We start from the raw sequence: 22,641 nt of genomic DNA on the forward strand, positions 1-22,641 counted from the left end.
TCCATTACTTGTGTGTACGTCATCCATTACTTGTGTGTACGTCATCCATTGTGTACGTCATCCATTGTGTACGTCATCCATTACTTGTGTGTAGGTCATCCATTACAGTACGTCATCCATTACTTGTGCGTACGTCATCCATTACTTGTGTGTACGTCATCCATTACTTGTGTGTACGTCATCCATTACATGTGCGATCAACGTACGAAATTCTCGCACGATCCAAATGACAAGGTAAAAAAAACAGCACGATTTATTCATTATTCATAGTTTAATTCGCAAACTCTTATAATACAAGCCAAGATGATTCTATGATCAAACGAATGAATAAGAAGCATGGCAAGCGTGCGAAATGTACAACCTGAAAATTGGACGCGAAGGCGACCTAATGGAGGCCAAGGTTTCTTAATAAACGTACAAAATACGCACACTATTCACGTATCTGCTCAGAAAACCCGTGAGAATAAACGGACAGCAGGACTGGCCGCTGAACTTTGATTTGATAATATGTATGGCGAATACCGCTCTGAACGAAGGAGCCAATTGCAGACCTAAGAAAATAATATAATTTATGTCACTAATCGACAAGAGTTATCAGGGAACCCTAGTTTAGAAGGCTTTAGTCGGATCTCTGAATGTAAAAGTGATTTTGGAGGCACATGGCGGAATTTTATGTACTGCTACTTGTACATGCAGTCGGGAAAATCTCACTGAAGTACAATATTACGTGGCCTGGCATGGGCAAATGAAATTACGTAGCGCCAGTCAAATTGAGAGTAAGAAAACTCGAGACGGCAACGCCGACCTTTGCCAATAATGCGCACATCAAAATAAATAATATATCAACTTATCGATAGTCAGTCATATGAGGATAGAAGTTGACATCATTTCCGTACGAAAAACATTCTGCATGTCAAAACCTGGCGAATGCGACTGAATTTTCATCCGATGCTCACTTTTTCATGAAGCCCTCATTTTTTTACAGAAAGCGTTAGACTTTAGGGAATTAGTTCAATACAAGGCACTAGAGTGATGCAAAAGTTGCGGAACCGGACTGCGAAGCTTCATTCGCTTGATGTTTACAGGCCGGTAGTTTGCTCGACTCCGCGCTAACGCTCGGTAAAATGTAACAAATATGTTGGCAACCAAGCACTCCATGGTACATGAATTTCACATTAGTACCACACCCTATATCGTAGTTCCGTTTAATTTAGCCCTATATAAGACATGTCAGCAAATATTTCTAGCAGTTACTGCCACACTTTCAGTCTGAAGCAGAAACATTTTAAGAAAAATATAAAATTCTTGCAGACGCTAGATCACCGTTATTTTATTTGACGTATTCTGCAAGAACGAAATTTCAAATTCCGAGCCTTACGGTCACTTTGCAGCACAGCTGGCAAACCGGTACTAATGCCTTAGGTACTCTCCAACACATTACCACTAATGATTTCCTATCCTATCCAAATAAAATATAAATACTTATTAGGTTTGCTTGAAAAGTCATGCCAGCACATAGGTTCTGTGGTGCCATACTTGTCTTCTTCACACGCCGCTAGATGCATTTAGGCAAAAGACAACTGGGCGCATGTAGACGCCTTCGACTTACTCTTACATGGCAAAAAACTTGATACGTGTACAAGGTGATCGTCATGAGATAACCACACGACATATGTTCTATTTATGTCCGTTCCATCGCCAAGGGTGTAATATTTTCAATAATGCACATCGTGAAAGATGAAGTGCTTAGTGCTGTCCAGAAAATAAAATGCAATGGTGTCATTCCAAGTTCATTAAGAAAATAATAGGAATTAAATCGAGAAATAAAACTGTTGCAGTGCATAGAGATTTATGCATGCCGAACAAAGATTTTTTTGAAGAAAAGATTACTTTCATGCTTTTACAATTACTTTCATACTTTTTCATGATCTACATCGGATACGACAATCTTACGATACTTTCAGCTGTACAATTACTAAATACAGTAGATAGGTATATTATAAAAAATTTGAAAATATTCCCTCGTTGATCATTCAGTCGTACGTACATCTAGATTAGTGAATTTACATAGCATACATAAATTATTTGTACCACGACTGGTGGCGTTACCTAAGCAGGTCACAACAAATAGACAAACCAAAACAACTCGAAGCGGAAAGAGAAGAAAAAGCAACACTGCCGAGATGAGGAACAAAATTATAATATTCCTACTTACTGCGTTAATACTATTATTTACAAAGCAAATTTATTGGAAAACGCTGAAATGCCAGGTACGTACTGAGGACTTTCTTGCCTTACACTGCTTGCTTATTTTCAAGAAATAATCTGGTGAACTATAACCAAAGCAGTGATTAGTTTCAATCAACTTGGATATTAGCAAGACTACAAAGTCTGTGGAACACTCGCACTTGTTCTTCCAAAGCAAGCTCAGTAATATCATTTTGATGCTTCAATAAGGACCGAGCTTCCGCCACATCAGACTTCTTAATGAGGCCGCTATTAATTTGTCCCTGCACCATATCGAACAACTTGCACCACTCAGACAAATTAGCGGGTAGCACGTAGGTTGTCTCTTCTTGCTCATCAATTTTACGCTTTTTGCTAGGCGCTTCTGAACCCGAGTTCCTGTACTTGTTACCTGCTCCTTTGCGGGAATTTGTTTTGTTTTTAAGATTATTTGCATTCCTACCGCCCTTTTTCTTAGATAACGGATAAAAGTCTTCATCTGAATCGTTCTCATCCCTAGGTCTCTTATTATTGCACGCAGGAGGCTTTGATTTATTAAGTTTTGAGGCTTTGGAAGCGGCGGCCGCCGTGTTTCTTGCCGATTTGTTATTGTTTGCACCTAAATATTCGGCGTCGTTGTTGTTGTTGACGGAAGACCCAGGGCTTGAAGGCTCCTCTGCTTCAGGAAGGTCAGAAGTTTTCGGCTCCTTGTGTTCCTCTTCAGGAGAAGCGTCGTCACGCTTCGCTGGAGACAACAAACTGGCTTCTGATTTACTCGTCGGGTCGTCGTCTGCATTGTTGTTCGCCGATACAGCTAGATAAAATAATATTGTTACTTCAAATTGATGGTCGAAACTAGTTTTTTATCTCAATTTATTATCAAATCATCTTAATAAAAGTGTTAAGATCATTATGGTTCATAAATCTAAATTTAACCACGAATTTACAAGCAAATATATGCAAATAAAATTTACAGTTACTTCATGAAAACGTTTCGGTAATCAGCTCCATTGTAGTTCAAAAACTCTATAAATAAATGACTAAATTTATACGTTAGAGATTAAAACCTAAATTTCCTAATAAAGTGAATAAATAACGCAAAAGCATATTGATCAACAATTTCAAGCTGATGAGAACCATTTGCAACAATACAAGTTACCAATTAAAAAAAAACCTACAATTTTAAAAACGCTCGTAGACACACGTTTTTGCACTTTTTAGCTTAAAGGCGCTTAGCAGAATGAAACGAATGGGCAAGCAGATAGCCAGAAAGAAAGGTAGCTCCCCTTGAATGTAGCCAATCTGATGTAGAAGTTGTGAAACATCATTCCAATATACGCTGAGGCGCACTGGTTTGAAAACAATGTCCAATAATAGAAGATTTTCAATAAAGATATATCATTTGAATGTTAATTTGCATTTGTTATTGGTCAATAATCTTAAAATCGGTTTGTTCTCATATCTATGGATAAATGAATAAGGTTCTCATATTCAAATTCTTGCCTAAATGGAGTCTTTTCTGGTTGACAAGGGCAGTTGTGCTTATTACGCATCAGCGTACATTGAAATGACGTCACGTAGCTTCTACGTCAGATTAACCGAACATGGGGTGGAGTTATCTTTCTGAATTGTGCTCACCCATCTCCTCACCCACTTGCGACGTTCCTTTGTCCAAGAACGATTAACATTTTTTCGGCCTCACCTCTGACAATTCTGATACAACGATCTTATCTTGAATTTGTTGCACATTTCTAATCACTTATCATCAAAAAATTCTATCGTTGAACAGTGAAACTTTCCTTCGCCCACACGACCTTACCATTATACAAACGTTTTCATCACTGCAATAATATTTATGCAAATGGTTATATAATTAGTAGTAGAGAATAAAAAAAATCATTACAGAATCCTTGTAAATCTCATTCACTGGAACTGTTATGAATTATTTGCTTCACTATATGAGTGAAAACATCTCCCTATTGAATGCCTGAGTGATCTGAAAGTGTAACGAGTCGATGTGAAGTAGCCTACTACGGCATCGTTCTGACCTACAGCTAGCACAGAATTCTCGCCAGTGTGGAAATGTTGTAGAAAAAGTATATCATTATGTAAGCTGAATGAAATAGAAGCTGAATTGCTACTAGAAAAAAAAGAATGACATGTAAAATTTTAGAGCAGACAGGCTCTATAATACTAGAACCCAAGCTCAAAAGTAACGCCTCATTAAAGCACCGATCAATGCAGCATAACAAAGAATATCGAGATTCTTTAACGCAGAACTTGATGAACGTTTTAATGCATTCACCATGAAACTTACCATCATTAGCCGCAGATTGATTGGATGCTCTGAAGCGCTCCTGGAAGAATTAAACGTATGAGAATAATATGATGACACAAAGATAAAATATTTCTAGTCAAAAGACAAGTCAACTCTCATTTTAGTGATCACACTATAGGATAGGATCACAATATTCAGCAAAACTAAGCCGAACAAATCAAAATAATGTTCAACTACACAGGTGAAAACTAGAAGTAACTTCGAGATATCTATTTTTCCTCATCATTTTTTACTCAACAAAAACCAAAACATTGAAAGAAACTCCACAAAAACAAACGATTTCAGAGTGACCGGCTTTATGACGGCATAGGCGTCTCATAGGCCTTCATTAGCAGAAAGATTTGAATCACATCCTGCACTAATAATGCGTTATGAGGGAGCACCAAAGTGTACCATTTCCATACGTTAGTAAGCGGTGCATTGAAGTACGTAATTCTTCTATTCCACAATTTTTGCTACTGAAGTCTTGGAATAAACTTTCTTTCCCCAAGTTGACTTCGAAAAACAAAGTCGAAGAAAACCAATTAATTGTATTTGAAATTTAAATAGTATAATGAGCAATAAAGGGTCTCACCTCAAGCTCTTTGCTGGCGCTGATGATGTCAGACTTTGCATCATCGTCTTTAGGATGGTGATGCTCTTTATAGAACATCACTTCTGTCCTACCGCAGTAACTGCAAGCAAAACAAAACGTCAGTACGGCTCGTCATGCTAGCCATACAGTGCATTGATTCATACATTTGCTTGAGATGAAACAAGGACTTCACACATGTGTCACAAAGGAAAGATCTCCATCAATACCTAGCAAAATTTTAATACTGCTAAATTCTATTCAAATTAAAACAGGTTTTTTATCCTATTATAACAGAAAACAATCATCAAATAAAGCATCCAGGAATGCAAGCTTCAGATTTTAATGCAAATTAAGAAGCGACTGAGTAACCAACATTTCCCGGCAAATAAATCAAATTTCTCTTCCGCGACATTCACCAAACTAACCAACAAATGTTCATACAAAAGTAAACAAATATATAAAAGTGGAAGATAAAGATTTATACCGAGTAATAACTAAATATATTATAATATTCCATCATTCAGAGGAGATAATATTAATCAAGCTTGGAGAATGCAAGCCTTGACATGAGGAGGGTTCCACTCACTCAAACTTGGCACGACACCAGCGAGTTCTGACGTGCAGTCGCGCAAAGCAGGTGGCGCTTGATCGCTTATCCTGCACACAGCAACACTCAGTTGAGGGAGAACTTAACTGGCGAATGCCTATCACTTCAAATACCTCGGGGCAAAAATCTCCTGGCAATAATGAACTGTAGAATATCAACTTATAAAAAATTAACCTATCCCGTAAAATTTTATATCTATTGTGAAATTAGAATGGGTTTCCTTTTAAGTGGTATCACCCCGTCACAACATAGAGCTATTGCCATAGAGCTAACAGGTTAGAATGCCAATCGCACTCTAACATCCAAACAGTGAAGTGTTTGTATGGTCCCTGCTATCCTGCAATCTTCCCGACTAATTGTCTTGCTTGTACCTTGAGCAACATCACCAAAAAATAAGACTTCAAGAAATCTGGTTGTTGACTGTATAAATACTTGGAATAATGTCATCAACTTATACCTTTATTTGTTTATGGTGTTATCAAGTCCGTGAATGTTGGTTTAAAACCGTCTAAAATATGAAACAATCTTTACAAATACGCACAACAAAATTGTAACTAAGTAATTTGAAAGGAAAATCCCATTAAATCTTTTCTTTGGACGGCCAATTATTCCCACGCATAATATTGTAGAAAAAACTTTTAAAAGTCTGCAGTGCATAATTCACAAATTTGAACTTGTATACAAATCCATTTTAAAAACAAGAATGATTTCTAGCTAATAGTTGGGCAGCAGACTCACGAGGCTGTTGTAGTTAGGACACAAGTAGGTGGAGTAACAGCAGCCGCCCCGCAGTCTGCTTGTCGCCTTCACGTACTTCTGCTCTGTGACGCGCTCCTCGTGCTCCAGCCATGTCGTAAACAGAGACATGTTCGGGAAGAGACGGTGCTCACAGCCTTCAGGCACGCAATGCTCCTGCAATAGCACGGGGTGTTACAATAGATACATTTCATCATCTCAGTGACAACGATATTGTTCCATTGCATACTAGAGACTGACATGTTCCTGCAGAGAACTTTGAGATTAGGGAAAGCAGGAGTAGGAGAGAACATCAAGCTAGGCAAACCGTAGTTGGTGTTATACACTAGTAAGAAATTGAACCCTGAAATTGTACAAACGCTTTTTAAATGATAACTTGATAACTGATTACATTATTTAAGTAGCATTAATTCAGGCCTATTTCAGTTCTAGGGAAAATTTACAAAATGAATGAGATCAAGCCTGATGAACGACAGGTATAGAAATATGGGCATTTAACATAAAATTTACTAGACAGGATTAACATACAGGGACAGTAATATTTCTTGTTAAACAAAAAAAATGAAAAAATATGGATAAACGAAAGTGAGCCAAAGTGACGAAAGTGAGACAATATTTAATATTTACTTCTTCAGTGTGCGCTATGAGTAGCGCCAGTGAGTCGAAGGCAGGTGCAGGGCAGTCAGGGAACACACACTTGTGGAGCCCTGATGACATATCAGTTTTGCAGGACTTGAGATGCTCCTCGAGTTTAGCTCGTGAACTGATGGCCAGCCCACACTTCTGGCAGAGACGCAAGGCCAGTGGCTCTTGGTGTGGCTCCTTCAAGCTCAAGGCAGCACTTTTCAAAGACTGGTGTGAAATTTCCTCCGGTTTGAGAACAGGGGCATTAAGAGCCGCCTCTGGGAAATGCTGCGAGTGCTCAGAAGCTAAATGTTGCTGAAAAAGTTCTTTTGTCATGCTCTTATAGTCGCACCACGGACACGGTAAATCCAAACTGTTCACTATCAGACTTCTGTAGCTGTCCTTGAGCTGTGGAAGATGTTTGGCTATGATGTGTTCTCGTACACTTTCAGCAGATACAAAATGCAGGTCACACATGGAACATTTGTGTGTTGTGAGATCTGTGTTATTGGTCAAGATGGCGTGCATGTTGACGATGTCTTTGGCGTGGACGGTTCCTATGTGCATTGCAAGTTCATCAGCCGAGTTCATATGGCGTACACATAAGCCACACACGGCGCTAGCCGACTTGCTTGGACTGCAGCCTTTACTGCTGTCGCCTTCATTAGTGAGACTACCATCCAAGCATTGCAAAAAGCTCTCGCTCAAATCTTTGCTGCCATCAACAAAATCTTCATCACCTAAATTTTGCTTCAGCACCTGCATAATATTAGACTTCTTACCCGCACCGCGATCACTGATTTTGGGTTTCTTGGGAGCAGCCATGAAATCCCAGTCAAGATCAGAAAGGTCATCCTTGCCAGCATCATGAGATGGCCGAGCCACTGCTTTGCTGTAGGCCTTAACGCTAGAAGCAGGTTTAACTTTATTAGCAGCAACTGACTTCCCATCAGGATAAACTTTCCGAGGTCTGCCCCGCTTCTTCTCTGGCATGCCACTTGGTTTCCTTTCAGGCACAGGAATGGGTTCTGGGTCATCTATTCTTGAGGCATTGAGGGGAGCATTGGTGCATGCCCCAATATGTCTATTGTACTGACTATCTTTATTGAAAGTGCGGTCACAGTCGCGACACTTGAACTTGCCACCTACAAGGATAGGGCCCAGGTGTTTCTGCGATACTTTAGACATCTGTGTCTCATAGTCCTCATTATCAGCTGCAAGGTCCATGTCAATGTCATCATCATCATCATAGACAATGTTCTCCTCATCACGATTATTGTTGGCCTCGTCCTCATCACTGTTGATCTCCACCTCAACAGTTTGTGTTGTTGGTTTTCTGTTCATCACCCTGCCAGTGACAGAACCAGACCCAACAGACTGGTTTTTACTGATGGATCGAACTTGCGTGCGCATTGTACAAACTTTTAAATGCTCCACAGTTCTCACTTTTGAAGAAAACTTAGCCGAACAGTAGGTACACTCGTAACTTGTTCTTTTTTTTCTGGAGGCTGGGCAGCCATGGCGCATATGCTGAAGCAGTGCAGCCTCAGACGACAGCTGCATAACACATGCAGGGCACCTCACAAACTTGGCTGAGCGGATCTTGGGCAAGCCTGTAGTTGTGGATATTCTTATGACGTCTGAAGGGAGATTGTTGACTTGATGCACGTCGTTGCGGCCCGTATCAATGAAAATTCTGATCACATTTTCTTCTATTGTGTGATGGGCTTTGACAGGTTTACTCTGAGCCCGTCTCACATTGAATGAACTTGAATTTGCAGGGCTTCTAACATCATTATTGTCCAGATAATTATCAGCTTGCTGCGTACAATTGGATGTAGTGTACTGAGTAGAATGATTTATTTTATTACTTTTGAACACAGAATGTCTATCTTGGCTGACCACAGGCACACTATTCACTTGATGAAGGTTGCCTTTAACCACAGGTGTGCTGTAAACCGATTGCAACTGCTGAGTGCCAATAGACCATGAGACTCCATTTTCCAGGCTTTGCGGGAATGCATTAATATCACCATTCAGATCAATTGGTTGTTGCTGAAATGTAACTCCGTCTGCTGTTGTGATGATATCATTAGACATGACCATGCCAGTATTACTGTTAGTGGCAACGACTGTAGAGGCATTTTTGTACCCACCATCCATCAAAGTGGCCGCTTGAAGAACTTGTTCAGCAACATTAGACATCAGAGATGCAGGAATACCCACTTCCTCAGTGACTCCTGCTTTATATTCAACTGAGGTTACTGGTTCATGACCAATCAAGTGTTGTTCGTGGCCAGCCGCAACCGTCATAAATTGGTTTCCATTGTGTAGGACATGCTGATGCTGTGATATCTGCTGCTGTGGTTCAAGAATCTGAAGTGTAGCACCAGATGAAGTAGTGGTGGCAGCAGCGTACTGTTGTTGCTGTAGGTGGTGGTGATGACCACTGAGATCTGTTTGATATTCCTCCCCTGCTTGCCCAACGTAAACAAGCTGATCGTCTTCAGTGGCCACAGCATCAGGAGCAAGCTCTTCTATGTTGTCATTCTCTAGTTCAGTGCCATCCACTTGTTGCAGTTGCTGAAATAATAAAAATAATCAGTAACGGACACATTGTGTTCTAAATTTTCAAGGCAGATATAATACATACCTAGCTAAAATAATTAATTTTGATCAGACATGTCACTGGCAGCAAGTAGACAAGAAGCAACAGCCAGCATTGTACAAAGAAATTAATGAATGGCTGCAATAAAGAACGGCTTCTTGAAGCCATAGTGAGAGCAACTCAACTCGCCAACCCCACAAAAATGATTGCTACAATAGGACCTCAGTAGAGGAATACCTCAATGCAAGCCTCTGTGAGCTCATATGTGATGACTCACATCTCAACTATAGAATCGTATTACATTACAGTAACATAATAGGGAGTCAAAAATTTAGTTTAGTAAATAAGACTCACAACTTTGAGAGTAGTGCCATTGTTTGTGTGAACAATGACTGTGTGGGTTTCAGGAGTGATTTGGCCTTCAGTCTGTAGCATTGTGATCACTTGGTTGATCATCTCCTCCGTGAAGGGACCGTCTGAGTCTGGTGATGCCATCACCTCAACAACACCCGAGTCCTCCACACCCTCACAAGCTGGTACCTCCTCAGTGGAGGCCAGCTCCCCATTTACATTACAGTTCATTGTTCCTAGTGGAGGCTTCCCTAGCTCCTCCTGTGAAATTACAAATGCAGTATTAATGACACTTGAAAGAGATATAATTGACAGTACACAAACAAATTGGATTGATAGCACAGAATCTTGAAGCAGCCTTTCAACTGCTAAGAAAATGAAAAAAAATTGTTACTATGCTTTGTAACTTCAGCACATGAAAAAATTATATTTAATAATTTTAAGCCAAATGAACATTTGAATTTTACATAGATTCTCATAGGTTATTGGTTGCATTGCACCCAAGATATTTTTGGCATTTTTAGCATGCATTTCTTGTTCAAATAATACCCTTCCCAAGAAGATTCAGACTGACATTGTTTCAGAATTTGGCAATCAACATTTTAACAGATTCTGCAGAATGCCAATTTATTCATTATTTGTCTTTCAAGCAGAAACATTAGTAAAACTGTACCGATTTTACTGACATTTTAACACGTTTTTCTTAGCTTAGCTTCGCGTTTGTTTGTTGTTAACCCATTAATGCCGAGCGGTTCCATTTGGAACCAGCAGAAAAAAATGGATTCATAATAAAATTGTATGGTCAAATCAATATACTAGTGGATGCGTAGGTTTGATACACATCTTGTCCATGTTCTGGCAACGTTTGGTTCTGCTGCGCAGGGGCGAGCCATAATTTATTTTCTACTTTTTAGTCCACAAGAAAAATGTGTTTTTTAAAAAAGTATTTCTAAGTATTTTTTAGAACTGCAAGTCAATTGATCTTGCAGGCATGAAAAGAAATTAAGTTATGAGTTCACTTTGGTAACCTTGAATTTGCTTTCCAGGCTGAAGAAAACAAGTTTTGAGCCATCAACCAATTTGTCAATCCATATTTTCTATACTAAATCTTAATTTTACCTCTAAAATTGCAACAAAATTATTTATAAATTCAAGGGAAATTTAACAAGTGATAACATTGCCATTGTTTCTGTCAAAGTTGCAGTAATTTGCAGTAGTACAAGATCACTTTTAGAGTGTCAACAAAAACATTTTGGAGGCAAGATTGGACAGCTCATACTTTCTACTGAAAAAAGCAAAATAACTCCAAAATCACATGATATTTGAGCATTGAAAATCCAGGGGTTTTAAAGTTGCATAATTTGGGCCAGACATTTGAAATAGGTCATTACAAAAAAAAAAAAAATCTCACATTTCAGTATAATGCTCCTATTCAGAATTTCCACACCTACAATTTTTGCAAATTTTTATGAATGTTCTTGATTCAACAATAGCAATGATTCAACAATAACCAAAGGAAGGTGCTAAATTGCCTCTGAGGTAGAGTGAAATGTTTTCATTGGCATTTCAAGTGTTTGATTAGATTAATTGAAGGTTTGATGAAAAGAGTGTAATACAAATGTGAGTCCATGACATCAAAATTGGATTTACATATCAAAACACAAGTTCTACCTCAGCCTTTTTTTATGGCTGCTAATTTTATTAACTCTTGTCCCTAAAATTCCTTTTCTATTACCTACTTTTTGACAAGGAAAACAAACAAGCACAAATTAAAAATTGTCTTTGAACAAATTTGCTAATAGGAGTTGAATACATAGGTCTGAAAATAAGAATTGAATTGATGCCAAAAAATCCCTTGTTTGCCACCATCCCACCCACGATGTTCTCCTTCAAACTAAAATTCATGATTTTGAAGTCAAAACATGCCAAATACTATATTGTATGTCTGAAGCAGGGTTGGCGATTTTTTTGATTTTTTTAAAAAAAATCAAAAAAATCAAAAATCAATGATTTTTTTGATTTTTTCATGATTTTTTTGATTTATTTGATTTTTTCAACTTTTTTGTCTTTTTGATGTGTTATTTTTTATGTTGCAATTAGCCTACTGACAATAACAGTATATGGATCATAATGGATGGCTAAAAAGGGCACTTATTGCCTTCAATAATGGCCAACAGGCCAAGGTGGTGTTTACCACTTAGGGATTTTTGGGTAAACAATTAACAAAACTGTTCAATCAGTTCTGCCCCACCCTGTATAAACTAGCTAACACATTTAAATTGTATATTGTAATCAATATATAACAAATAGTCAAATAGTTAAAGACTACTTATTGCCTTATAAGAATTAGCTAAGCTGCTAGCTATGTACAATGTATTGCACACATGATGCCTCTGTACCAAAAACATTCAATTTATTGGAACCTAATACACACAAAAGGCAACAAGTTTATATACCAATTTGTCATTTATAGTACATTTATACTAAACCATGAATAACAATACCTCAATATAAATTAAAGACTGCCACTCAATATATTTAAATATATGAAAAAATCAAAAAAATCAAAAAAATCGAAAAAATCAAAAAAATCATGATTTTTTTATAAAAAAATCAAGTGATTTAATCACATGATTTAATCATTTTGATTTAATCATTGCCAACCCTGGTCTGAAGATGCTATCTATCTAGTAAAAATAAGACTTTTAGACTAAAATATTTGAGCTGTAAATTGTATTGTTTTGATGGGTATGAAATCTTGCTACTTCCAAGTCATGTATTTTGGTCTGAAAGTAAATTTTGAAGCCAACATTGCAGATATTTTGGTGCATGAATTTTTGCAACTTGAGCAGTTCAACTTTAATACAACCCAAGCTCCAGGCATGTAATGTATCAACAACTAGAGCTTTCCAGTAATTTTATTATTACAACACTTCTCTCTAACTTCACTTCTTGTCTGTTTGTTTGTCTGCTACAAATCTTATAATCAATTTTTAACACACTTATCCCTGTCCAATCAATCTGAAATTTTGCACAATTGCTTAAAGTTGGAGAAAATGCATGAATCAATTGACAGAATAAATAGTTTTGAACATTTAATTTTGTTCAATGATGATAAAAATTTAAAATTATTTTTTCAATATATGAAAAAAAATTAGAAATTCATTGCATTGTGCATGTGTCACATTGGAGGGACTGGCTTTTTTAAAAGTGTTGCCTTTAGAAAGTAATTTTTAAATGCATATTATTTCTGAAATATCATGGCTCTGATATCATATAATTTCTGTAGATATGAAATCTCGTGGATCTAATGCAAGTTATTTTTACAACACTTCGCTTTAACTTCACTTCTTGCTTGTTTGTTTGTATGTCTGCAACAAATCTTATAATCAACATTTGACACACTTCTACCTGTTCAATCGATTTGAAATTTTGCACACTCCCATAAAGTCAGAAACAATGTTTGAATCAGTTGATAGAATAAATAATTGTAAAAATTTACAAAATTTATAGATAATAAAAAATGTGAAATTAATTTTTTTCTTCAATGTTTGAAAATAAAATTAGAAATTCATAGTATATGTGTAACATTAAAGACACTAGATTCTATAGAAGTGTTGTCTTTGAAAAGTAATTTTTAAATGTGTATTATTGTTTGATTGAAGAAATCAAACACAGTTCACAAAAACATCATTTCACAAAATTTTCATCTTCCGCAGTATTTAGTAGTTAGTATTATGCTCCTACCAAAATATTCTGCATAACAAGTCAACCCAAAACATTTTGTTGGAGATTGCATGATTAAGCCTCGTCAGACTATTTTATTATATACATGTTCAGTTGCCTCAAAAGTAAGGACAAATTTTCTTCTTACTGTATCTGGGGTTAAGGGTAAAATTAGATATTTAGGGTAACACAACTACACAAGCATGGAAGACATCTACCTTTAGGGCTGCAACTAGAGCTTTTCTGCCATTTCCAGAACCACGAGATAACCGCCAGATTAATTACCTCTTATATACCATAAAATGGGGTAACTTGGACCACTTTTTGTTTTTTTAACAAAAACTCCTAAAACTCAAAAACTATTTGACATAGAAAAATTTTGTCAATGCGCATTAAAGGCCTAATACTGAGGCTACATAACACAATAGAAAGATTTAAAAAGTTTGCATATCTAATAGGTTAAAAAATTAAAAATGTGACCCATGAAAAAAAGCTATTATTTAAAGCCTGTTAGAGTACCCCCTCCAATTTTTTTATTTTTTTGGGTAAATAACTCCAGGTTTTGATGCATTGTAGTAGAACTCCTCTAGTTACATATGCAAATGACAAATTTTAGGAAAGTGTCATAGTTTACAAATGATGGGGGCTGCCCCCAAATGGGGAAACTTAGTCCACCTAATGCAACCCCACATAGACCGGCTTGGAAGTTAATATAAAATTACCATATATAACATATTTTATGTTTGATAGCCTATTTATGTTTTTTCTTTATGTTTCAGACTCTACAGAGTCTTATATATGGTAATTTTAACTTAATTTCCAAGCCAGTCAATATTAACCCATCAGGGCTGCCATTAGGTAGTCACATTTCCCTCATTATGGGGCAGCGCCCCTCATTTGCAAACTATGACACTTTCCTAAAGTTTGTCATTTGCATATGTAACTAGAAGAGTTCTACTACAATGCACCAAAACCTGGAGTTATTTGGAGTTATTTTACCAAAAAATATAATTGATTTTACCACCCGGTCTAAGATACCCCAAGAGCTGCGGTACCAAAGACCATCACTTTTTTTGAAATTACATAAAGACTACGAGAGGCAGGAGCCAGCAATTTATGGTGAGTGAAGCTAGAGTATAGACCTGTATTTTGCATGTTTCAATTCAAATTTAATTTAGCTATTAAAAAAATGGCATAATTTAAAAAAAAAGTGGTCTAAGTTACCCCATTTTATGGTAGTAAATAAAGGCAACCTCATCTCTTGGTAGATTCAAGTTCAAGTGCAAAGTTGCCAAGTAGTATTTTTGCTGTGGTGAGCACAGCCAGTCATTTAAGCATTGTTTGCATTCACATAAGATTATTTCTCAAGCTCTACGACAAGCATGAACATCGTGCCAGGTCTAGTAGTTAGTAGTTACTGCATGGCCATAGTGGCAAAGCAGAGAGTTTTTTAGACTCTCCCCTTCAAGTTCAATTTCGAGTCTTACAAGTAAACCAGTAAAGTATCCTGGATACCAAGTTACCAACATCATCATACATAAGATATTGGTGTAAATATTGAGTAAATGAGAAAATTAAAAATGAACCAATTCTAAAAAATCACTGGTTTGCCAATTGCCACTATGATTGCACCAGCTGTGGTTTGCGGGACACATCTGGTATTCAGCTCAGCTGAGTGCTGACTCTTGTCACTCATTCCTTCTTGCTTGGAACTTTCTGCAAATTTTGTTTCCCTGATTGCGTGACAGAGTTGAGTTAGAATTATATCAACATTTTAAGCTTCCGGCAGAATTAGTGACAATTTTAGCAGCCTAAACATCCTGCGGAGTTCATTAACCCTTTACGGCCCAGGTGTACCGTACGGTCGCCTTTCAAACATGCTCTGCAGTATTAATATTGTGACCAGAATTTAACGCCAGTAGCTTTGAACGCGTTTGTTACGAGTCCCTGTTTCGTTTTAGTGGTGCAACTCTGCTCCATGCCGCCAACTACGCAGTACAGCACTGAACTTGTTGAGAAGCTGTGGTGCGATTCATTTCCTGGACTTACGTGATCTTAATTGGACCATGGCGGGAAACACGGGTGAGTTGTAGGCTAGAGATAATTCTATGTTTGTTATAGTGCTATAGGGAGTGCACATGCAGAATTTATTGTCAAAATAACAATTATATACCATATATTTTACCATGTTTCCAAAGGCGACCGCTCAGTACAGTTGGACTTACAACTGCTCTGTTTGAAACGCGACCGGTGAGTCAAGTTAGTCCTATGAGCATACAAGTAAGGAGTTGTTATGCAAAATAATTGTGTTTGCATTACTATTCTTTGATTTACTGCCTTTCCGAATGTTTTTATCATCAAAACATGGAATCTATAAATTATCTGGCACAGTTTTCGTAAAAAAATTCTCATATATTTAATTTATTTATGGTGCTATGGAGGTGCGGGAATTTTTTATAAGCTTCCCTAAATACGTATCTACTTGCTTTCATTCACGGGATTTACTTTAATCGTGTGTTTTTTTTGAAGGCATATATATTATGCAGCCAATATTCAGTAACCCTAGTAATAACTTCTCATAACATGGACAGATATCGCATTAGTTGAGTTTACCTATTTGACATCTCTGTACACAGGCCTAGGGATCAAATTATTGTAGTGTGCTCATCATATTTTTTGTTTTTCAGAATCCTTTGCAGGCTTCAGTACAAAAAACTTTTTTTCTTCAAGAAAACCTGCGAGTCGATGTGCCTTACCCCATTAGAATTATCGCAGTGGATGGGGATAAGCATGCAAATGTCTATTACCAGGATGATGCATACACGGCTTCATTGGGCAAAATATTCCTTGAATGAAAAGATATCTTCCGTAATGTCTCGCAAAAGGTGGGAAGATATCAAAGCTAATCTTCATCTTGTATACAATGACACTTTAGATTCAATGGACAAGCTAGCGAAGGTGAGATTTCTTTTGAATGCATTACACAAAAAATTAAAAAAAATACCAATGGAAGAACATCTAGCTGTGGACAAACAAATGGTTCCCTTCAAAGGAGCTTCTTCACTGAAGCAATACATTCCCAAAAAACCATCAAAATGGGGCTATAAGATTTTCGTCTTAGCTGGTAGCTCTGGTATGGTGTACGACTTCATTCCCTACGTTGGCAAAATTCTTCCGGTTGCACGCTCCGGAATTCCTGACCTTGGTGCAAGCGCAAACTCTGTTCTTCAGCTTGCCGAGTGCATTCCTGACGGAAGACACTATAAACTCTATTTTGACAACTGGTTTTCATCGGTGAAATTAGTAGAGCACCTTGCCACTAGGAAGATTTGGGCATGTGGTACCGTACAGGAACGCAGATTGGCTGGATTGAAATTCATAGACAAGCAGCTATGAAAACTCAATCGTGGTGCCTTTGATGAGCACAAAACACAAGCAGGAAGTAGTGCTATCACTGCTGTAAAATGGAATGACAGCCGGTCTGTTTGTCTATTGTCCAGTTTTGTGACATCACATCCTGTAACTGAAGTCAGGAGATTCGACAAGAAAAAACGAGAGTATACAAATACTCAATCCCAAACATCGTATTGACCTATAATAAGCACATGGGTGGAGTCGACCTTCATGACCAGATGATGTCATACTATAGAATGAGTTTCAGATCTAATAAGTACTACATGAGATTGATCTTCCACATGCTTGATATGGCTGTCGTGAACAGCTGGCTTCTGGGACACAGAGTGGAAAAGAAACTAAACACTCCATACTGGCACGGTGGCACCTGACTTCACTCTGTGAATTCAAGCTGAATCTTGCTGATTCACTCATGTTTGTTGGTCAAGATGTAGTGAAGAAAAGAGGGCGACCAACTGAGGAAACTGTGCAGTCCGACTTTGCTAAGAAGAAAGCAAGTGGCCATGCCTCAAAACCAATTCCTAGTCAGTCACTTCGGAAAGATGGGGTCGGTCACCTCACTCACCTCTCCGAGATTAATGAAAAAAGGGGAATGTGCAAACTTCCTAAATGCACAGGACGCATCCACATGTACTGCATGAAATGCAAAGTTCACCTTTGCTGCAAAAAAAAACACAAAATTGCTTTGCAAAATTTCATCTTGGATGAGGTATTTTTTGGCCAAAATACAATATTTTTTTCCAATTTCTTGTAATTTCTATTATTTTCGGCAAAATCAATCAATAAAAACGTTTCAAAGTAAACAAACTTTGGAATTGCATGCATATTTTACGCTTATAAGACCAAATGGATTGTATTGTACGGTCGCTTTCGATGTTCTAGTCTCGTAAGACCAAGTGGACTTAAATGTCTCCTTTACATTTTTTTTTCAATAAACAATTTTCAATATATTAAATTCATCTTTAACCCACTTAGTCACCATATTAACAAGAAACTACAGAAAAAAATTTTTTTGCTTGCTTTAAAAAATGTGGTCCATAAAGGTAAACAGACGTAGGTATACCGTACTAGTTTGTGTCACTTTGTTTGATATCCCATTTTTTCCTATCGGGCAAAAGTGCACGCTCAGGCCACAAGTTTCCTAATGTATTAAAAACTTGTCGCGCCAAAACCATGAGATTACAGAAACAGGTAGGAAAATTCCAATCATGGCCTGGTAACGTGTACAGGGTAGGCTACAATACTGTACAGTCTGTACCTACATGACTTTGCAAATGAGTTTGCGGCTTGTAAATGGCTCTTCCTGGCCAGGATATGAAATTCACAGCTCAAAGAAATGGAATCACAAATTGCTAATCTATAAAAACTAGTATGGAATATATCTACTTGGCGAGCCGCGACTGAATTTTTCGAGCCGTGGTTTTATGGATTTGCCAGCCGTGATTCCATTTCTACGAGCCGTGATTCTATTTCACCGAGCCGTGAATTCCATATCTCGGCCATGAAAAGCCATTTACGAGGTGCGAATGCAAATTTATCTACAAAGTTTATGCACGTGTTACCCCAAATCTCTAATTTTACCCTTAAACAGTCAAACGGCAACAATAAAATTTGTCTCTACTGTAAGTTCAGCACGTGTTAATATACATTCTAACATTACGATGTTTATGTTTTTTCTGCAAGATATTTTTGGCGGAAGCCGGAAACGGTAAAGCAATGCGGATTGCGGAAGTTGAAAATTTTATGAAATGACATGTTTGCGAAGTGCAAACCGCGATTTTTTAATCAAACAAAAATTTATGACATTCGAGCCACAACATTTCATACCTACTGAAATTATATGATATTAGAGCCGCGATATTTCAGACAAAAATAGGACTTTTCCAGCATAGTGGCAATTGGCAAACCAGAGCTTTTTTGGAATCAGTTCATTTTTAATTTCCTCAAAAACTCAAGATTTAAACCAATTTCTTAAGTATGATAATGCAGTAATGCTGGTATCCATGATACTTTACTGGTCTACTTATAGGACTCAAAAATGAACTTGAGGGAGAGTCTAAAAAACTCTCTGCTTTGCCACTATGCATGATACTTTACTGGTCTACTTATAGGACTCAAAAATGAACTTGAGGGAGAGTCTAAAAAATTCTCTGCTTTGTCACTATGTTTTCCAGACTAGTATAAAAACACAGCTCAAAAAATCCAGTAGTGGAGTAAAGAACAGACAATTTCCTCACTAGTTTTAGACTAAATTTCCTACAAATTGCCCCTAAAAAATATTTACCTATGCCTCTGCCTGTGTTCTTTTAATTTCTATTATTTTTGGCAAAATTAATCAATAAAAACGTTTCAAAGTAAACAAACTTTGGAATTGCATGCATATTTTACGCTTATAAGACCAAATGGATTAATGGATTGTATTGTACGCTTGCTGTAGGCTGTAATTTTTATAAAATTATGCCAGATATTTCAGATTGAACATTTTTCTACCCAGTATTATTCTAATTGTTCTAAAATCCTTCCACATTTTCCATTCCAGCCTTTATGAATATAATGTAGAGAGTTTTAGCCCTCTTATTAGTCTCATAAATCTCATTGGTAGCGTAGAAAGTCATTCCTGCATTTCATTCAGTCATTGGCAATTTGGCATTATAAACCAATAGCTAGAAGAAACTAATATTTTTTAACCATTACACTTCTTATTTACATACATTCACAATGCTTGTTAAATTGTTGTAGGTACCTACAGTTCATTGAAATGTTGAGTAACATCATATTTAATAATATATGGTAGATATAAACTTTAAAGTGCTGTTATTTCCTCTTCAAGTTCACCGTTTCATTTGATTTAGTTCACAACTTCACCCTATCCCTTCAGATTGACATCAGAAATTTGTGCCAATATCACTGCTCTAGGGCTCTGAATCCTATGAGATAACTTACTCATTAATGAGACTATATGGAAAAAATCCACTTTAATTATTTATAGTTCATTTATAAATCAAATTTTCTAACATAGATTTAAGGAACGGTCATTATGGCGTTGACTGAATGCAAACTAGTACTCCTCGGCCACTACGGAATAAGCGCGTCTGAATCTGGATGCAAGCATCGAAGCCAATAATGCTTATAGGTGTGTTTATGATTCTCTTCAAATAAATTTAACATCCTCTTTATACTACGATAAAAAATCGTAAAAATAACAACGAATCGTCAATTGAATTCAATTTTTTATCCGAAGGCGTTAAATTTTGAACGCGGTTAAATTGAAAAGGTAAAGTGTATACTTTTAAAATATTTCAAAGTGCACAACAAATGCAATATTATAAGTATCTACCAACATTTCTGTTTAGAATAATAAAAATATTCAAGATGTTTTATTTTTATTATTTTTTAAAGAATAAATTACATTTAATAATGGAAATAATAAAATATTATTCATTAGCAATGTATGACCAACCAGAATTAATCCATATTTAATGCATACAAAAATGTTTTTTTTACATATGTTCGTTTTAAAAGAAATTTCTTGACATTTTGAAAAAAAATGTATGAGAAATGCTTTGACTTTCTAACTTATTCTAAAATTCTTTTTTTCTATGTTTTCTTCTTGGTTTAAACTTTTTTGTACCCGCGTCCAAATCTAAAAGACCCTTGTCCGCAAATTTGCAAGGAGATGAAGATGAATTTGCCCAAATTTTCCATTAAATTAAAGCATTTTTTATTCACGTATGTGATATTTCTTAAACCTTTATTAGCAAAGCATGTGACTTATTAACGCAGCTTTATAATTAAAGAATTCCAATCCCAAACAATCCCGATATCATACTTCGTAAAATACTTTCCATCGAATGATTCTGTAACTTATTCAATGCACTGAATATACTTTATAAGTTGCAAGCGCTAAATTTCTGCCACATCCTTTGGTGCTGAGCTCGTCCTTGCGAAGGAAAGAAATTTTATGGGAAGCCATTTGATAGATTTTTTCTAAATCAATCGCATGCAAGGGTATATCTTTCTATGCAGTATGCAGTATACTCAACATGATGTGTACCCAATATTCTCAAACGCTGTATAATCCTTCATAATGTGACCAATATAATTTCTTACAATGCAGTACACTCCTATGTGACATTTAGTACATCCCGTTTTGAAGAAGCAAGCATAGAAAATTATAAATTGTTGCATCGAGTTCTGTTATAACAGAACAACACTCACTCCTTCAGCTGTTGTTGTTGTTGTTGTTGCGCAGAACAACAGTCATGGGAGAGAGTGAGAATGCGAAAGGGCATTCGCTCAGTGGTTAAAGATCATTAAGATTAGAGCGTGAATTTGGGGCTCGTAACACGCAATTAGCTGCAAAATTCCTGGTCGAAATAAGCCAGGTGGGCAAATAGTAGAGAATTTACGATCAGCCAATTTGGCCTAATCAGAGCTGACACCGCTATATTTTTATTGTGCTTTATCATTATAACTAGATCACCGATTCAAGCAGTATCACCAAAGACATTTTCATCTTCACCACGTGTTGAAAATCTTGAAGTGTTCAGCGCACAAAATGTCTTCTATTGGCCGACCAGAGGAGTATGACGACGAAGTGTTCGAGAGGTGCAAAGAACTGCTGGAGTACGGATTTATGGGTTCGAGTCTTGGCTAGCCAATAAATATTCTCGTCGATATTGTCGAGTTAAGCGGTGCTTAATTAATCAGAACAAAATCGGAAGTCAGACTACGATAATCGGAAAAATTCTGTCATGTCTAGAATGAACGATATGCCAAACAGTGAGTCATAATCAATGATGCCATCACAATATTATACTATAATAGAGGGATAGTGGAAAACCTACCTATCCACACTGATATTAGAACATGTCTTGCCAACACTTATTCAAGCCGTTCATTCAATAAAAATGTGCTATTCGTGTCAAACTAACTATTGGGTACCAGGGTACGTTTATACCAAGTGATGAGATTAGTGATTTCTCGGTTTGGGCGTCCAGAAATGTTTTTTTTTACAAATTTTATTCCTCCATTTTGTAGTGGAAAAGCTTTTTTAACAAATTATAATCTTTCTAACCAGTTTTAAAATAAAATGTTATTTATACTGCATGCCATGCGTTTCATAACTTGATACTAATATCGGGTTGAGGTGTCACCTTAGCCGCGTCAGCCGCGTGACGAGTTCTCGGATCGGACGAGTTTGCTTTCCACGATACACTGAACTGAAACGTATACTCTGGCCGTTTCAACAAAGTTAAATTTACTATCGTTATCGAATGAAATTATAATTTGTTAGAGGAAAAACGTAAATTTTAATAAACTTGCATTAGATGTCTCTAGGACTAGACTGATCGCGCATACAAAAAAAAACTTTGCATTATAATCAACAGTAAAGCTACAACTTCGGCCCAATTGTC

At 36.8% G+C, this 22,641-nt stretch overlaps 1 protein-coding gene across 2 annotated transcripts; it reads right to left on the minus strand.

Moving 5' to 3' along the window:
• Positions 1-252: 252 nt before the first annotated feature.
• On the minus strand, positions 253-20,369 carry LOC108677130. 2 transcript variants are annotated; one of them, XM_018165286.2, is made up of 8 exons: positions 20,168-20,369; positions 10,088-10,345; positions 7,129-9,708; positions 6,484-6,657; positions 5,725-5,795; positions 5,139-5,238; positions 4,544-4,583; positions 253-3,040 (listed from the first exon to the last, which is right to left on the minus strand). In XM_018165286.2, exons 2-8 carry the CDS (start codon positions 10,313-10,315, stop codon positions 2,358-2,360), a joined length of 3,876 nt encoding a protein of 1,291 aa, XP_018020775.1. In that variant the 5' UTR covers positions 10,316-10,345; positions 20,168-20,369; the 3' UTR covers positions 253-2,357. The 2 variants fall into 2 exon arrangements, with proteins under 2 accessions (XP_018020775.1, XP_018020776.1); XM_018165287.2 differs by lacking the exon at positions 20,168-20,369 and adding an exon at positions 19,972-20,034.
• Positions 20,370-22,641: the final 2,272 nt, after the last annotated feature.

The sequence above is a fragment of the Hyalella azteca genome, unplaced genomic scaffold, assembly GCF_000764305.2.
Source record: "Hyalella azteca isolate HAZT.00-mixed unplaced genomic scaffold, Hazt_2.0.2 contig8626, whole genome shotgun sequence".
NCBI lineage: Eukaryota > Metazoa > Arthropoda > Malacostraca > Amphipoda > Hyalellidae > Hyalella > Hyalella azteca.

Coding starts and splice junctions, on each gene's coding strand:
- LOC108677130 (XM_018165286.2), bottom strand. CDS start 10,315: ATGAACTGTAATGTAAATGGGGAGCTGGCCTCCACTGAGGAGGTACCA. Junction 9,709..10,087: donor ATGGCACTACTCTCAAAGTT/GTGAGTCTTATT, acceptor TTATTATTTCAG/CAACTGCAACAAGTGGATGG. Junction 4,584..5,138: donor GCGCCAGCAAAGAGCTTGAG/GTGAGACCCTTT, acceptor TAATTCTTCCAG/GAGCGCTTCAGAGCATCCAA.